This window comes from Macrotis lagotis, chromosome 5, assembly GCF_037893015.1.
Source record: "Macrotis lagotis isolate mMagLag1 chromosome 5, bilby.v1.9.chrom.fasta, whole genome shotgun sequence".
NCBI lineage: Eukaryota > Metazoa > Chordata > Mammalia > Peramelemorphia > Peramelidae > Macrotis > Macrotis lagotis.
In genome coordinates this window covers 163,424,679-163,442,389 of record NC_133662.1, presented here as the reverse complement: position 1 = coordinate 163,442,389, position 17,711 = coordinate 163,424,679, and the positions used below count along the sequence as shown (strand labels likewise).

At 34.7% G+C, this 17,711-nt stretch overlaps 1 protein-coding gene across 1 annotated transcript in view; it reads right to left on the bottom strand.

The window, feature by feature from the left end:
• UST (uronyl 2-sulfotransferase) overlaps positions 1–17,711 on the bottom strand; it is a 168,542-nt gene that overhangs the window by 44,357 nt on the left and 106,474 nt on the right. Inside the window, exons 5-6 of the mRNA XM_074190054.1 lie at positions 16,304–16,401; positions 9,562–9,719 (exon numbers count right to left, since the gene is read on the bottom strand). Of these exons, the coding sequence (XP_074046155.1) occupies positions 9,562–9,719; positions 16,304–16,401 (256 nt within the window). The remainder of the gene's footprint in view (positions 1–9,561; positions 9,720–16,303; positions 16,402–17,711) is intronic.

Genomic DNA, 17,711 nt, shown 5'->3' with positions numbered 1-17,711 from the left:
CTAGTCTTTGACCCTTTTGCTACATCATATCAGTTCCTAAATTCCTATATCTCTATTCCTATATTAGATCTTTATCCCTATCCCTAATCATGAGCAGGTAGGTGCCATAGAGGATAGAGGGTTGGACCTGGAATCAGGAAGACTCATTCCCTTGAGTTAAAATCTGTCCTCAGATACTACTTATTAGCTCTGTGACCCTGGGCAAATCCTAAAGGACCCAGCTTAATCATCTGTCAAATAAATTGGAGAAGGAAATGACAAAGCATTCCAATATCTTTGCCAAGGGAATACTCAATGGGGTCACAAAGAGTTAGACATGACTGAAATGACTGAACAATAGATACTTGATAAAAATTAACTTATGATTTGATTAAATGACATACCATTTTATATGTTTTTTTTCTACTAGAAATACAAGAACTTAAGCAGAGTTAGCTTCTTGCATGAAACTTCCTATAGTTATGCAGACTGGTAACATCTTCATAACTTATTGAGTTGCCTTTGGACACAAGAGGTTAAGTGACTTGGTGTACCAGAATATCTTTCATATTAGTATTTATAATACTTGAAATATAATTTAATAAGAAATCATCTTTTATTAAATGAAACATATTACATTAATATTTATTAAATAAATATGTCCAAAAGTAAAAAAAAGTTTATCAACAGAATGCTACATATGCTAAGATTGACTTTATGATTTGAAAATGGAAATATCTTAACCTGAGAAGTGAAGGACCAAGGATTTAGTTTTTAAGAGCATGAATACCTTCTGGATCCAGTTACCTATCTGATCAGTAAAGACCACACTAACAAAATTTTCTGACAGTGAGGGATATTAGCATTAGAAGATGATAGATACTGATGACATATAACAGGGAAGAATACCTGTCAAAATCATAAGAGACCTGCTTATATCTCATTTAGAAAAAGTGACCAGTTTTGCTTAATCAAAGTTGTGTTAATCCAGTATGAATATTAATTCTTTTTTCTGGGACATAGTTGTAGAGCTAGAGTTTTGATATATTTCTTAGCTAAACAGAACAGAGAGAAAATAGGAAGGGTTGGGTTGATATTTGATTAATTCAAGTTTTGTGAACTCATGACTTTTTTAGATTTTCAAGTTAAAAAAATTCTTTTATTTTGGAACTGGTGAAAAAATCTAAACTAATTACAAAAGAAATTAATAAAATTAAAACTGCCCTCAAATATCCTGGATTGAATCTGGGTCATAGAAGCTCTGATGAAGGACTAGAAGCTATGGTTATCCCACCAAATTCAGTCTCCTGGTATTCAAAATTGTTTTCTTGTGGAAATGAGTTACAAGATTCGTCTATTTGTTCAGACACTGTATATCTGGGTTCTCTATTGCAAATTAGTTTCTTACATTCCTGAAAAAAAATGGAGAGATGACGCCACCTCCTGGACAAACTTTATTAATTCATTACATGGTTTTATGTGATCTATAGTCCTATAAAGGAAATCAGTAAAGCCTTTTTAAAAAGCTTGCAACTGAAAATCCTTATTTAAATTAAAAGTCTCCTAAAGCTACTGGCAGCTGGCTGCTGGCCAAAATCTACTTATCGTTAAAAAATAGGAATTTGATGGTCTTCTAGAACAAGGAAGCATAAGAATATCCATTAAGGAACAATTGCTTTTTTTCCCTTTAAGCAACAATCCATCTAAAGATTTCATTTTAAGATGTCCTTAGATAAATCCTTTATTATACATACTCTTAATAAGGCCTAGGGCAAAAATTCCTCTGTCAGAAATACATTTTCAACTTGGATTGTGAATTCTTGCCAGTTATTGAGAATGCTATTTTCATAACCTTTGGTCAGTATCATTTTTGCTAATGAATAAAAAGCTTATAAAAAGAACCCCAAAGATCAGCTTATTATCTTTTCAGGGAATTGTGGTTGATTTGTGAAGAGGTCATTGAATAAAAGATAAATCTGACCCTGACATGATTTAGAAAGAGGGAAGCTTCTACAGTTATTCTGAGCCTTTGCAGAGATATTCTGTTTTACAAATTTATAGTTGAAATAAGCCTGGGATCAGTTTAGCCCATGCTATTAAAGATTTAAAAAGTAATCAGTAAGACTTACTAAGGACCAAGCATTATACCAAGTCTTTACAAATAGCATCTCATTCGATCCGAACAACAACCCTAGGTTGTAGAAACCGAAACAGAGGTTAAGTAGCTTTTTCAGGGTCACTGGGCCATTATTTGAATTCATGACTTGCTGACTCTTATGGCTAGGGCTTTATCAACTATGCGACCTATGTATCTGTTTAGGCAACTAATGACTTGTCCTACCTTCTTTTATCCACAAAGAAGCAAGATATCAGTGTCTAGAAGGCAGGAACTATATCTATTCTGTGATGAAAGTAGATGAAAATGCAAGTTTTGGAGAACTGAGAGTATGGGATGACCATATGGCAGCAGAATTGGAAGTGGACTTGGGGTGTTGAAAAAAATGAAAGTTCATCAGCAACAGGAGCAAAAAAAGGTATACTTGGAACATTAGATTCAGAATTAAAACACTAATTAATAACTTCCCAATTTGAGCAGACAATAACTCTGATAACTTCCCTTATTCTCAATAATTCTCAACATCCATTCTAGATAGTATTGTATTTTTTTCCTGAGAACAGTGTTATTGCCTTATGAGAATATGCATGGAATGTACCTAAGAGCACAGACTTTTTTTCTCAACATAATAATTTATTACTCTATGGTTTCAAAGCCATGTTCTCATTTGAATCTTACAAAAACATTTCTAGATAAGCAAAGCAGCTTGGAAAGCCTGCTAATCTCAGATGATGGACTGGAGAAAGTATTAGATTTTGTCAGGAAACCTAGATTGGATCCCTATATTTGATTTTGACTAGGCTGTGACTCTATATACCACAGTAGATATGGAGCAGACCTGAATTTAAATTTGGCCTCAGCCAAAAAAATTCCAAACAAGTTCACAAAGGTTGGACATGACAGAAATGTCCAAACAAGAACTTGGACAAATCTCCTAACCACTTTGTGGTTTTTTTCCTCCCCTTTCCCATTTCCCCTTCCTCTTCCCCTCTTTCCCCTTTCCCCCTTTCCCATTTTTTTCCCTTTTCCATCTTTTCCCCCTTTTCCTCTTTCCTCTCTTGCTTTCTCTCTCTTTCCTTTTCTCCTTCCTTCCTTCCTTCCTTCCTTCCTTCCTTCCTTCCTTCCTTCCTTCCTTCCAAGATTCTCAAATTAAAATAGTTCTTAATGAGCAATGCATTATTTTACTACTAGTCCTCTACATTCTAAACTTTATAGTTAAGCATGAACTTTTACATCCATTATCTATTTGATACTTGCAACAATCTTGTGGGTGGAAGGACAGACATTATTCCCACTTTAAAGATGAAGAAACTGAGATTCTTGATAGGTTGTACAATGTCAACCTATCAATAAGTGAAAGAGCTGAGTAATAGGACAACAATATTCTAATTACTAGCTCAGTGCATATTTTAAGAAAATGAAATGGGGGTGGGACAGCTAGGTGGCACACTGGATAGAACACTGGCTCTGGAGTCAGGAGGACCTGAGTTCAAATCTGACCTCAGACACTTAATAATTACCTAGCTGTGTGACCTTGAGCAACCCCACTGCCTTGCAAAAAAATGAAATAGGATAAACTGGAAAAAAAATCTCAGAGCTCATTTAGACCAACTACTCATTTTACATCCCAGGAAAATGAATCTCAAAGAGGTTAGTCTTTTCCAGGGTCGCAGTCTGGGGCAGAATCAGTACCAGGCTACATCAGTTCAGTCTTTTCTCCTATACCACACTGCTTCTGAAATGCTGTCCTTCAAAAAAGATTATAAAAATCACTATTCACTTTAAAATGCCAGGCTTTAACTATGTGGTGTATGGAGTAGCTCAATATGACATTTTTATTGATCGTGAAAACTTTAATTTTCCTGCAGGTCTTAGAAGCCGAAATTTCTTGTACTGCACATTTGTCACTGTTTTTATAACCCCCAAATTTGTGTATTTTGGCATGCATTTGTCCCCAGAAAGTGGATTAATACATGTGTAAATCTGGGGCTCAATTATCATTCCTTCAAAGTAAAAAGAAGACACTATTTACACTTGGATTCTATTTATCATCCTGTTTTGCTAAAGCATTTAAAAAGTAATAGTCCTTTAAAAATAAGTCCCCAATTTAAAAAGTGGTTTTATCCCAAGAACTTCCTAAGTAGTGATTAACTTCACAGATCAGTCTACAAAAGCCTACAATATAGTTTACATAGTGATCCTTAGCATTGAAAAAGAGTTGAAAGACACACTACTAGTAATTAAAATACAAAAGATAATTAACAAACTACTATTCAATTTAATAATAACAATAAAATAATAATAATAATAATAATAAAGAATTTATGTAGTACTTTAAGGCATTTAACATGTTAACTCATTTGTTCCTCATCACAGCCTGCACCATATATTCTCTTATCTTCTTTTACAGCTAAGAACAGTGAGGATAAGAAAGATTGTGATTTGTCACATCTAATAAATGTCTGAGACAAAACTGAAACTTAGTTCTACCAAGTCCCATAGTCTATCCACTAAGAAAATAGCTGTCCTGATTTATGGTCAGTTCTAGCATGCACAAATGTACAATGCACAATGCACAATTTTTTGTGCAGAAATAATTCACACCCAGATCTATATCCATCCTTCCATCTATCCATCTATCCATCAATCTATACATCCATCCATCCCACTATCTTGGGGATACATAAGTGATGCAGTAGATAGAGCACTAGACTTGGAGTCAGGTAGACTCATCTTCTTGAGTTCAAATTTTATCTCGGATGTTTATTGGTATGACTCTGGGCAAGGTATTTTACCATGTTTGCTTTAGTTGCATCATCTGTAAAATGAGTTAAGAAAGGAAATGACAAAGCACCCCAATATCTTTGCCAAAAAACCCCAAATGGGGTCATGGAGTGTTGAACATGACTTAACTGAAAAACATCCATCCATCATCCATCTATCCATCTATCTATCTATCTATCTGTCTGTCTGTCTGTCTGTCTGTCTATCTATCTATCTATCTATCTATCTATCTATCTATTTATCTATCCATCTCCTTCCCCCTTCATGATATTTCCTTTTCTTTATTAGTTCAAGGTAGAGAAATAAAAGTTGGTCTTAGTTTTCTGCCAGTGTCCCTTCCCTCATATAAATCCTATCTTCCAACCCAACCCATTCATCCTGCTCGAGAAAGTACCAATCTCATATTCTATAATCTACACTACTTTGAATTTGATTGGGGCAGCAAGGTGGTGCAGTAAATAATGTGTTGGATGTGGAGTCAGAAAGACCTAAGTTCAAATCTGGTGTCAAGTCACTAACTAACTGTGCTACCCTGAGCAAGTCATTGATATTGTCTATCTCAGTTTTCTCATATGTAAAATGAGCTGGAGAAAAAAAATGAAAAGCCACAAGAAAACTTCGAGTAGTCCCAGAGTCAGACATGAATGAAATGACTGAATATCATTCTTTTTGTTGTTTTTCATTCTTTCGTTCACCATTTATTAAGTACTTGAGCAACTAGGTGGTGCAGTGGATAGAGCACTGGCCTTGGAGTCAGAAGAATGGGAGTTATAATCCAGCCTCAGACATTTGACACTTAGTAGCTGTGTGACATTGGGCGAGTCATTTAACCCTGATTGCCTCAAATCCAGGTCTCTGGTCATCCTGATTCATATCTGGCCACTGGACCCAGATGGTTCTGGAAGAGAAAATGAGGCTAGTGATTTAGCACAGCGCCTCCTCACTCAAGTCCAATTTATGTGCGTGTCATGTATCTCCTCCCTGATGTCATGGTCTTCTTCAAGAATGAAGGACAAACATCATCATTAAGTGCTTACTGTGTACAGGGATTGTAATCTTTAGGAGAGATTAAAAAAATATCAGTTAAGACCTGATTCCTGTTTTCAAGTAGTTTATAGTCTAGGAGGAGGATGAGATATAAAGACTGATGACTACAGATACATGGTATTGTATGACAGAAGCATTATAGTAATTTGAAACAAAGTAATGTATTCCTAGGTGAGGGATGGAAGCTCTGAAAGAAATTACAGGATAAGAATAAAGGGAGAGATTTGGATGTGTACCCATGGAAAGATTACTAACATTGATGAGATAAATCCAAGGGATGAAAAAAGTTTTCAGATCACTGAATTAAAGAGATCAGCTTTTGGGGAATTAAATGTTTAATTTAGGTATTAATGAAGGTATGGAGTTAAATCCTTCGCTTCACCTCCTGGGCTTGAGATTCCTTATGTGAAAAAATGAAGATAATGGCTCCTAAACTGCCTACCTTGCAATAGATCTTGTGAGGATAAAGTAAGATAATATACTTAAGGTACTCTACAGCCATAAAACACTACCTGAAAGTGTAGGTATTGTTATTATTGCTAATGGCAATTATAATGAAATTATTAGTGATGGTACATTATTATTGATAATGGCAAAAATGTGAACCTTTGCCTCAATCTTCTTAATTATTCCATACTATATTAACTGAACAATAATTGAAAACATTTTTAATTGAGATGAACCAGTTTTACATCTAACTAGTCATGGCATCTAGTTCCTGGGCTGTATAGCAACATTATTGGTTTCTGTTCTGGGTCACTGTGCACATCATAGATCATCATCTATTCTTTGTACTGGAGATGTAGTCTGCTCAGTGAAAAGCTGATATTCGTTGCTGTGAGTCAGAGTGAGCTCACCAATGGCAAGTGAGATCAGGAAAGACTTTATTGGAAGAGGTAGAATCTAAGTTGGGCTTTGAAAAATAGGTAGGACTTCTTTAGGGAAAAGGGACATTCCAGTCCACAGTTCCATGTCTCATTGAATAGCTGTGAATTATCTCTTAACTTATCTTTGGTATTCAGTTATGATTTTTTTTAAAAATATGTTTAAGTAAAAGATGAACATGAGCAACTGGGTAGCCCAGTGGATAGTGTTGGACCTGAGGCAGGAAGACTCATCTTCCTGAGTTCAAGCCTGACCTCAGATGGCTAGCTAACTTTCTACATGACCCTGGGTAAGTCACTTAATCCTGTTTGCTTCAGTTTCCTCAACTGTAAATGAGCTGGAGAAGGAAATAGGAAACCATTCCAGTATCTTTGCCATGAAATTTCCTAATGGGATTATGAATAGTTGGATGTGGTTGAAAAATGACTGAACAACAACAGAAAGAATGAATAAAATGTGAATTAAAAAGAAACTGAAGATGTTAATCTCTTGCATCCTTCTCAACAGAAGAGTTCTTCATTGGCTTGCTTTACTCTAGATTCTTACGTCTAGACCACAAACATCTTGAGGGAATGAGGCAGGCAAAATCTACCAAGGCATTCATTCCATGAAATTTGCCTCAATTATTAGTAATTAGTATTCTATGATGGACAACAATTAGTGACACTTACTGAGATTCTCACCCATTCACCAAATATGTGCTACAATTTGTTAACTTCTAATATCGGCTTAGGCCTGAAATGTTTTCACCTGCTTCTTAACCTGTTCGTTTTCTCTATAAAGTCCAACTTCACTATCATCTCCAAGAAACTGACATCCTCCTGCTTAGTAATAACCTTTCTTCCCTTAAACCATGAATGGAATGGAACTTGCAAGATATTTCCTATTATTAAAATTAATTTTATTTGAATCATATTCTACTAGAGAGTATATTACAAGAAAGTAAGAACTATGCCTTATTATCTTGATATGTTCCTCAATATCAGTTCATGCTCTATATACATTAGGTATTTAACATTTGTTTATTATCTGGAATATATCTAAGAGCCTTAAATAAAAATACTTCATGAAAAATATAACTGAAGTTGTCCTAAAAGAAATTTAGGGATCTTGAATTCAAACTTAATAATTTATAATTAATTATAATAATGAATAATTATTGAACAGTTTTCCAATAGCTCTTTTGCAATATCCTGTTGCTAAGTACTTGGGTTGGAAAGATGAAAAATCTTTGTTGACTATTCTCAAGACATTTCTATTAGGACACTTCTAAGTTCAAAACATTTTTAATATATATGTATTCACAAGCATGTGTATATGCATGCATGTATTTCTATAGCACTTTGGGGACTACAAAGCATATTCCTCAGATCCAAATGAAGTACTAAGGTAGGTGGAGCTCTGTATCTGGACTCAGGAAGATCTGAGTTCAAATTCAGCCCCAGACACTCATTATTTGTGTGAACATAGATAAGTTATTTAAGTTCTGTTGGTCTCAGTTTCCTCATCTATTGAATGAGAATAGTATCTACATCCAAGAGTTGTGAAGCTAAATGACCTAATATTTGTTAAGTACTTTGCAACTTACAGCTGATATTTAAATGCATGACTCTTCTGCCTTTTGAGTACAGTGATCTCTACCAAATCATCACTTCCTCTTCTTTTAGGGGAAAAAAGCACACACACACACACACACACACACACACACACACACACACACACACACACACAGACAAAGCAAATAAACTGCTCTTGTTTTGTACTAGTTCCTTAATTTCACTAACAGGAATTCTCCCCTCTCCCTCCTCCTATCCCTCCCTCTTCTCTTGCCTTCCCTCTTTTTCTCTATCCATATGAATATATATATATATATATATATATAGTATTATAATACATGTATATATCCATACACATATATGTCAGAGTAAAAGGTGGACAGAGATTAAAGAGAGTAGGAAAGATTGTCTCTACTTGTGTGTGAAAAAGAGAATAAAAAATTAAATTAATTCTTTAAAGGATAATTTAAGCTCTAAAAGAGACTTCAATCTTTTTCCATACAGATCATATTGCTTTTCTACATTTTATCTGGAACTCACTTAATTTGCCAGCATGGCATTTACATAAAACTCATAACTTCTCCTTTTATTTTACTGTTAGATCAATAGCAAGGAATGAACATATCCACATGTTTCTGACCAATGGAAGTAGGCCCAGAAGTATCTGATCACAATGCTAGTTATTATCACGATCATAACGCCATTGAGGTAAGAACATTATCATTATTGTTATTATTATTTCTATTTTACTGATAAGAAAACTGAGTTTCAGAGAGGTTAAGTGATTTGTCCAAGGTTCCCCTCCACCCCACACACAATGGAGACTGAAGAAATGGTTTTTCATTAATGGATTTAAAAGTTCTTAGACGCCTTGGTTGATGAACCCATTTTTTTCTGCTACCCTTCCCTGCACCTGGTAGCCTTAAGATGTATCAACAGTTGTATTTTTATTCAACCTCCTTTGACAAATGGAAACAAGTTTAAGATACTGTAAGTATCTCTTTGAACCTGAATCCTAGATTTCATATTTCCAGGTTTCACTGCTCAAGCTTGGAGGAATTTCATTTATTAATGGAACAAACAATTTCTCTTCTTGACTTTCTGTTTTTCGCAATCAGCCTATGTTACCCTTTGCCCCAGAACACTTTCTTATATTTGACTGTCATAAGTGAAAACTCATCCATAGGACTTTACCTGGGTTTTTGTAGATACTGAGTACATCTTTGAAGTAATGAGGTAAAAATCTTTCCAGTAAAAGCAGCACATCTTCCAACTCTTCAAGGATCCCCACAAGCAGGAAATGTTCATTCACGTTCAGTTTTGCTCTTTCAAGGGCCCATTCACCAGGCTCCCTTTGTGGAAAGAGACATTAAGTTTAAGTAAAAAAGATCTTTTTAGGAACACAGGGTCAGCATTCTGAAAATCATTTTCATGTTATCTCTATAAACATGTTGTCATGACTGTTACCTTTCTCTCCTCAATTTCTTTGTTTTAAGATTTTAAAAAATTATTTTGTTGTATTTGACTTTTACATCATCTGTATTTCTCAAAGCAGCCCTTCACCATTCCCTTTCAGATATATCTCCTTGATAATAAAAAAAAGAGGAAGAAAGAGTTCAACAAAACTAACCAAAAATTTTGAAAAAGTTTGATTTTATACACTATTTGATACCTATAGCCTTCAGTAGAATGAGGGAGTATTTTCTAATAGCTCTTCTTTGGCTCCAATAATTGTCATTAGAATTTTACAGCATTCAGTTTCAATTGTTTTATTGTTGTTTTTTTATTTACATCATTGCTATTGTAATTGGCTACCCAAGTAATAGTCAAATTTTTTAAAAAGCTTTAATTGATCCAATTAAGTAAAAAGTGACTTAGATAACTTGTGGAATTTAGTAATAAATCATGCTTGGGTTAATGGAAAGTACATCTGGTCAAGTCTCAAAGTCATAATATAATTCTAGAAATAAGGTCTCACACTTTTGAGGTAGTACTATATAAAGAAATGAGAGACAGCTCTGGAATGGGAAGATATGGGTTTAAATCCTATCTGACACTATCTTGAGCAAGTCACTTCTGCATGAACTTGGATTTCCTCATCTATAAGCATTTTATGCATATATAAATCCCAACCAATCCATTCACACACAAAAGGAATCCCTACTTTATCCAAAGGTTAGAGGTATCTGGGGGAAATTAAACTCTTAGTCAAGAGGTTTCTTGAAACAGATTGCCTATAAAGACCTTCTAACTATAAAAATATATTATTTATCTCAAATCATGGAAAATATATAATTGATATTAAAAGCTACAGTAATACAGGGTATCTCAAAAGTCTTGGAGCAGTTGTAAACTATAAGAGTTCAAAACTGAATTTAGACTTTTGGGAAGTCCTTTATGAGTCATAAAAAAACACAACAGGAATACAGATCTTCTCAATCTGTTTATCTTAATGATTTCTCTAGTCTAATATCCTAGAATAAATACTAGTCCCCAAATAAAGGATTATCCTGTGGAGTCAATCACTCCCAAATATTCAGTAAATGGAATGGTTCTTTAGTACTGTGCTAAGTATAAGGTATTGTGTTAGGAAATGGAAATGTGAAAACAAAATCAAAATAGATTCTGCTCTCAAGAAGCTGACATTGGCTACTAAGAAAAAACTGACTCAGTCCTCAAAGAAATCTATTTAGGATGAGGAAGAGGATGTTCATCAGTTCTCATTTCAAAGAAACCTTTGGTTAAGAGCAAAAGAAATCAGAAGTAAGAAAAGAAATGAAATCAGGAAAAAATGTTTGTTTCCTGGTAAAACTTCTACCTCATAGAATCACAGATTACAAGAATTAAAAGGAAACCCAGAGGTCATCTGCTCTAATCCACACCCAAAGGAATCCCTATTCTAACCAAAGTTTACCTCTGGGGGAAACTAAACTCTTAATCAAGAGGTTTCTTTTCTGCCAGAGTTGCTTTTTTAGATGAGTTTTTTTTTTTACTTTCTTTTTTAGATGTAATATTTGTCCTCTCCTCAATGACTGTTCATTAATATTGTAGGGATGCAGGTTTCTCAGGAGGAAAGACAGCAGTGCAGTGGAGAAAGCATTGGAAAAAATAGGATGGCACAGAATGAAAAAAAGCATTGAATGCAGACCAGGTTCAAATTCTATTTATTACCTGGGTGATCTTGGATGAGTCACTTAATGCCTGGGATTCAGTTTCCTTAACTGTAAAATGGGGAGTTAGAATAAGATGGTCTAAAATATTATTTTTTTTCTTTGTTTTCATTTTTGTTTGTTTGCTTTTTTGCAAGACAATGGAGTTAAGTGACTTGCCCAAGGCCATATAACTAGGTAATTATTAAGTGTCTGAGGCTTGATTTGAATTTAGGTCCTCCTGATTCCAGGGCCAATGTTCTATCCACTGTGCCACCTTGCTGCTCCTAAAATATCCTTTCAAGCTCTAAATTTATGATCTCTACCTATTGTGAGTACTCAGCTGAAAATAGTAGGAATTCCTTTCTTTCAATACATTGATTTGATAGAGTTATAAAACTGTATGATAATAAAATAATGGACACATTTCTATACAATATAAAAATTTTGAAGATCCACTTCAAACCTGTTTTAACCACTTTCTCACCATGAGGGCAGGTGCTGTTTTGAAGAAATTATCTCTTGACTCTATGAATTATTTTTAGTTATAGGGAAAGTGGTTAAATGACCTTCCTGGGTCACTCTCCTCTATTCCCTTCATTAAATCCAGATTTCTTATTTTTAAGACATCTATTCTATCTTGCTAGACTTTAAGTATTGGGTTTTGACCCCAAGTGGCAAAATGAGTAGTGAAGTAAGTGCGGGAGTGTGTGTGTGGGGTCAACATGTAATAAATATCAGCAACAATTATTAGACTTGGAGGAGAAGAGCAGCGCTTAGAGGAGATGTTAGAAAATAGTCCTAGTTGAGAACCAAATGGATAAATAGAAAGCAGGGCCAAGATAAGAGTTAGTAAGAGTAACTGCTCCAAAGGAATGGACATAAAATAATGAACTGAATCTGACAGGCAAAAAGGTCTGAAGTCAAGGGAAGGTGTGCAGGAAGTACAATCAATTAACCCCAATGGAAAGGGAAGAAAGGGAAACATTGGCAAAGGATGATTTATTTTAGTAACATAAAACATTCATTTAAAATAGGAATGGGAGGGGTGGCTAGGTGGCGCAGTGGATAGAGCGCGGGCCCTGGAGTCAGGAGTACCTGAGTTCAAATTCAGACTCAGACACTTAGTAATTGCCTAGCTGTATGGCCCTGGGCAAGCCACTTAACCCCATTGCCTTGTAAAAACCTAAAATAAAATAAAATAAAATAAAACAAAATAGGAATGGGTCAGCCTCATTGTTGTGGATTTGAACATACTCCCTCTTTCCCCAAGATTTCAAGGCTATGTTTTTTGTGGGAAGACTTCCAGCAACACCAAGATACAAAATTTGCATGCCATTTCTTATGTTTTCTTTTCAGATTTAAGCCTTCCTAATCTGCTATATACATTGAAGAAGACCTCATTGCCTGAATTTAAAATGGCTTAGATTATATATTTTTATTATATAATCCAAGTTAGTGGAGATAGGCAAGGGATTGACAGTTGTAGTTTGGTGTCCAGGTGAGTATGTTGGAATGATTGCTGGAAATTAGAGTGGCTAATCTTAGTTGTTATCTGGTAAATCATAGGCTTTATCACCTGCATAGAGGAAGGAAATGATATTTTGTTTCATTAGTTTTCTGGGGTATCCATTGGCATGTTGGGTTCAGAAAATCAATCAATAGACCAATAACTGTTTTTCATTGATGATATATAAGGTTTTGAGTAGGCTCATGTGGCCTACCATCAGACTGTAGTGGTAGAGGATGAGTACTGCTTATTGGGACCCTCTTGGATGGTATAAAGTCAAGAGCAAGGATTCAGATATCTAATAGAGGTTTGTCTTCATGAGGTAGGAAAGTTGTGCCAACATGTAGTATAGACCTAGGGAGTGTGTATAAATATCATCTACCAATTTTGGGGTCAACTGTTCTCAGAACATAAGATATGAAAAAGTCACACCTCCTAAAAATAATTCTAAGTATCTCAGCCCTTGAGTCATCCAATGGTATTCCAGGTTCTTTTGGATGAGATAGGTTCCTTGTTTCATCAAGATGTATCATCTGTTGATTTTTTTAGTACATGTGTTTAGGCTTTCCATCTAGTGCAGTTTTGCCCAATTGAGATTAATTTGTGGACAAACTAAGTGGAAAGCCATGGAGTGGGAAAGAGCAGCACTCTGTGAGAGATCCTCTAGAATCCACTGCAAGAATAATGGATCATGGGGCAACTAGGTGGCATAGTAAATAGAGCACTGACTCTGGAGTCAGAAGGACCTAAGTTCAGATATGGTCTCAGATACTCACTGGAGCTTTATGACCCTGTGCAAGTCACTTAACCCCAATTGTCTCCCCCTTCCAAAAAAAGAATAGATTGATTATTCTCTTTTTGCTAAATATTTGTGATGATTTAATTATCATTTGTAGAATTTGTTTTTGTTGAATGAGGACCTAGTCTACAAAATTTCCATAGTTGGGCAGGGAGGGAAGTAAGATTGGGAGAAAAATTGTAAAACTCAAAACTCAAATAACATCTTTAAAAAAAATTTCCATAGTCCACAGAGTCTATCTAAGATGGGACCCATATTGCCAGTTGGTTAAGAAGTTCAGTCTCTAGGTTAGATGGACTGCTAAGAAGACTATTATTACTATATTAACCTGGGGGGGAATGGGTGTTGAAGAATCTCTATTGAAACCTAATCATTCGGGGAACTGGATGATAGCTTAGTTACTTGGTTGTACTCAAAACAATACCAGTAGGTTGGAGTCATGCTGGGTGCCTAGACTCTCCACTGAACTGCAGATAGACAAAGAGGCTTTAAAAACCAAGTAGAAATTTTGTGACTAGCTAGAGACAGGCTTCTATGAAGGTCAAAAAATTTGGAAAGAGGTTGAAAATAAAATAAAAGTTTGTTTTATTTTTTAAGAGTGCAATTGGTTTTCTCTATTCGTCTTTCTCTACTCATCATTAAATTTTCTAAAAATTTATCAGTCCAGGCAGGTGTGTTCTATCTCAAATTCTTGTTAAGGAGCTGGCATCTTGTATTATGGTCTCTTGTCCTTCTAGTTTCATTTCTTCTCTTCCTGCAAAGCCTCAAGGGCTCCCCAGAGTGTAGCCAGTTCTTTTGTGGTCTGGCCCAACTGTTACTGGAGCTCAATGTTTTGAGATTGCAGTTCCAGCAGCTCAAAGACAAGCCAAGAGGGTAGAAAACAGCTCTCTCACTGTCTGAACTATGGGGTGGAGGAGTTATTTTTGTTTTGTGTATTAAATAAAATTGTTGGTCTTTTCTACTTTTGATTTGAAGGCAGTGTGGAAGTGAGGGTTGAGTGTGGTCAATGAATGCTGAGATTAGCAACAATTAAATCGTTTGGAGAAGAAAGGAAAACAGTCCAAGATTAGTGAAAAACAGGCAAACAGAGAATGAAGCTAAGATCAAAGCCAAGAGTTCACAAATACTATTTGAACTGTTTGAAAATAAAAAAAGATCCAAAGGTGGAGTTGGGGGTGGAAGTGTGTTTGCATAGAGGAAGGTCAAGGAAATATCAAAGAGGAAAGGAAATAGTATTACTGATAGACAGTTGATCTCAAGTTTAACATATTAGCTAGAAACAAAGCTTCTTTTTGATTAGCAGCATGTGAAGGATTCCCAGCCTCCCAAGATGCAGTCATGTGTCTGTAGATATGAAAAGTAATATTTCTAAAGGCAAGACATGACTTTTATCCTATCCTTCTTAGATGAAATCCTTCATAGCTTTAGGTATGGTTCCTTATAAGAAATGATGAATAAATATCCTGTTCTGAGACCGTCTTGATCTATATCAAGAATAAATAAACAAGCAAACAAAATATTATATTCAAACAACAAATAACTTTAAATTTTTAATTGTTTAATTTTAATTGAAGTTTATAATTTAAAATTTAAAAGTTTTAATTTAATAGTCTAGATCACTGGATTGGGTAAGGGATGGGATATCACCAAAGAAGCGCGTTTATGGGGGAAAGGTTGTGAAAAGTAGCCTGATAATGTAAAGGGACAGCATTTGGAGTCAGCATATCTGACAATTTTGCAATGTTTAACTTGTGTGACCTTGGACAAGTCACTTAATCTCTTGGGCCTAAGTTTCCTTATCTATAAAATAAGGAACTGTACTAAGTGGCTTCTAAGATTCCTGAAAAACCTAAATGTTATGATCTAGAAATACTTGTGGATTGAAATAATGGTTTCACAATCTTGCAAAGATATAAAAATGTTATCTGCAAAGTTGTCAATGATCAAGATAAATTTGTCAAACTTGTGACAAGTAAAGCAGTTCCCCAAATTCCAGAGGTTGAAGCAGATTAAAATGAAACTTGGAAATATTTAGCAAAATAATTAAAAATGCAATATAACATAGAAAATGTTAAATTGTTTTTAAGTCAATACTTGGCCAAAGAGTCATTTCTATTTGTGTGTGACAACAGTGAGGCAACTCTCTGAGACTCTAAATTGCAAAAATGTGCTGATCTGCATTAGCAGGGTGAGTTTCTTCATCTGGGAGATCCCCATTTGAAAGAAAACAAAGACCTTGGTCCCTATTTTCTAGTCTGTATATCCTATCAATATGACGTAAAACAATATAAATTGAATGCCAGTAATGTGGGATGAAATGGATGAAATTTATTAATAAGAAGTTTCAGTCTGCTTTCAATAAACTATATGTTATATTGTCTCTCTCATATATATATATATATATATATATATACACACACACACACATAAACACAAATTTTTACACACACATACACACATACACATATTGGTCTTCACCTGCATCTTGGATGTTGTCCACAAAAATATGGTATGATGTAAAATAATCTTGGGTTGGAACATTCAGGATAATTTTCAAGAATGCACTCATTGATATCCTAAGAAAGAAAATACAGCAGATTAAAATCTATTCTCTGGTTATTTTGTCATATTCCATATTATTTTAAGTTCAGTAGATTATAATTCAAATAATTAGGGAAATTTTATTATTATGTAAATATTTATTTGTTTTCCAATTACATATAATGGTAGTTTCTACCAATCTTGTTTTTGCAAGGTTTTGAGATTTGTAATTTTTGTCCCTCTCTCTCTTCCCTCCTATCAGAAGACAATCTGATATTGGTTTTACATTTTCATCCATGACAAACATAGATAGAAACTGAATGTGTTATGAGAACAATCAGATCCAAAAGGAAGAAAGAAAATATTAGAAATCGCAAAATTACATAATACAGAAGGCAACTTTTAAAAATTGAAGATAATAGGGAGATTTTTGTACAAGGACAAGAGAGATAAAACAGAATTCATGGAATAATGTTGAATGCTCTTCTTTTGTCACAATCAGGTTCAAATATATGTTTGTTCCTATATCCCCACCTTTCAGTAACTGACATTTGTCATAAGGGCAAATTTTGCACATTTCCAAGGTGAAGATGGAAAAACAATGTTCTAAGACATTTCTAGATTGCTTGCAATTTGAAGGCATGGGATATGATTTATATTCTTTGTATTCCCTTAAAAATTTGTACAGAGTTTTGAAAGTAAAAGTTTCTCAGTAAATCTTTATCAAATGAGTGAATGAAAATACTGACAAGTGTTTTTTTTTGCCAATAGAATTTCCATGCCTGTGATGAGGAGGTAATCTGGTGCTGACCATTACAAACCTTTTGAAGGATTCAGAAATCTTTAAGAAAGAAATAATTTTCAAGAGGGATAGTGCTTCAAATCATCCAGTTAAAATCTTGCTCCTCACCATTTTACAGATGAAGAAATGAAGACTCAGAAACCCAAGTGATATGTTTAAACTCACTTAAATGAATTGATTCAGAGTGACATAAGAAGCATCAGAAGAACAATTTTTGCATTAGCATCAAGATTATGAAAATAAAAAGTTCTGAAAGACAAGGATTTTGACAACTTACAAGATTACCTATGATTCCAGATGACTGATAAAGAAGAAAAATGTCTACTTTATGACAGATAAATTATAACTAATAAACAGAACAAGAAACACATTTTCACAGGTGATCTACCTAGAAATTTTTATTGCTTGATTGCTTCCTCCCCTCCCCCATCCTTTTCCTCCCTCCCTCCCTAATGGCTCAGGGGAGGTGGGAAGATGAAATTACTTGATAAATGGATAAAAGTTTAAAAGTTTTTAATGATATCTTTTTACTTAGCCACCCTT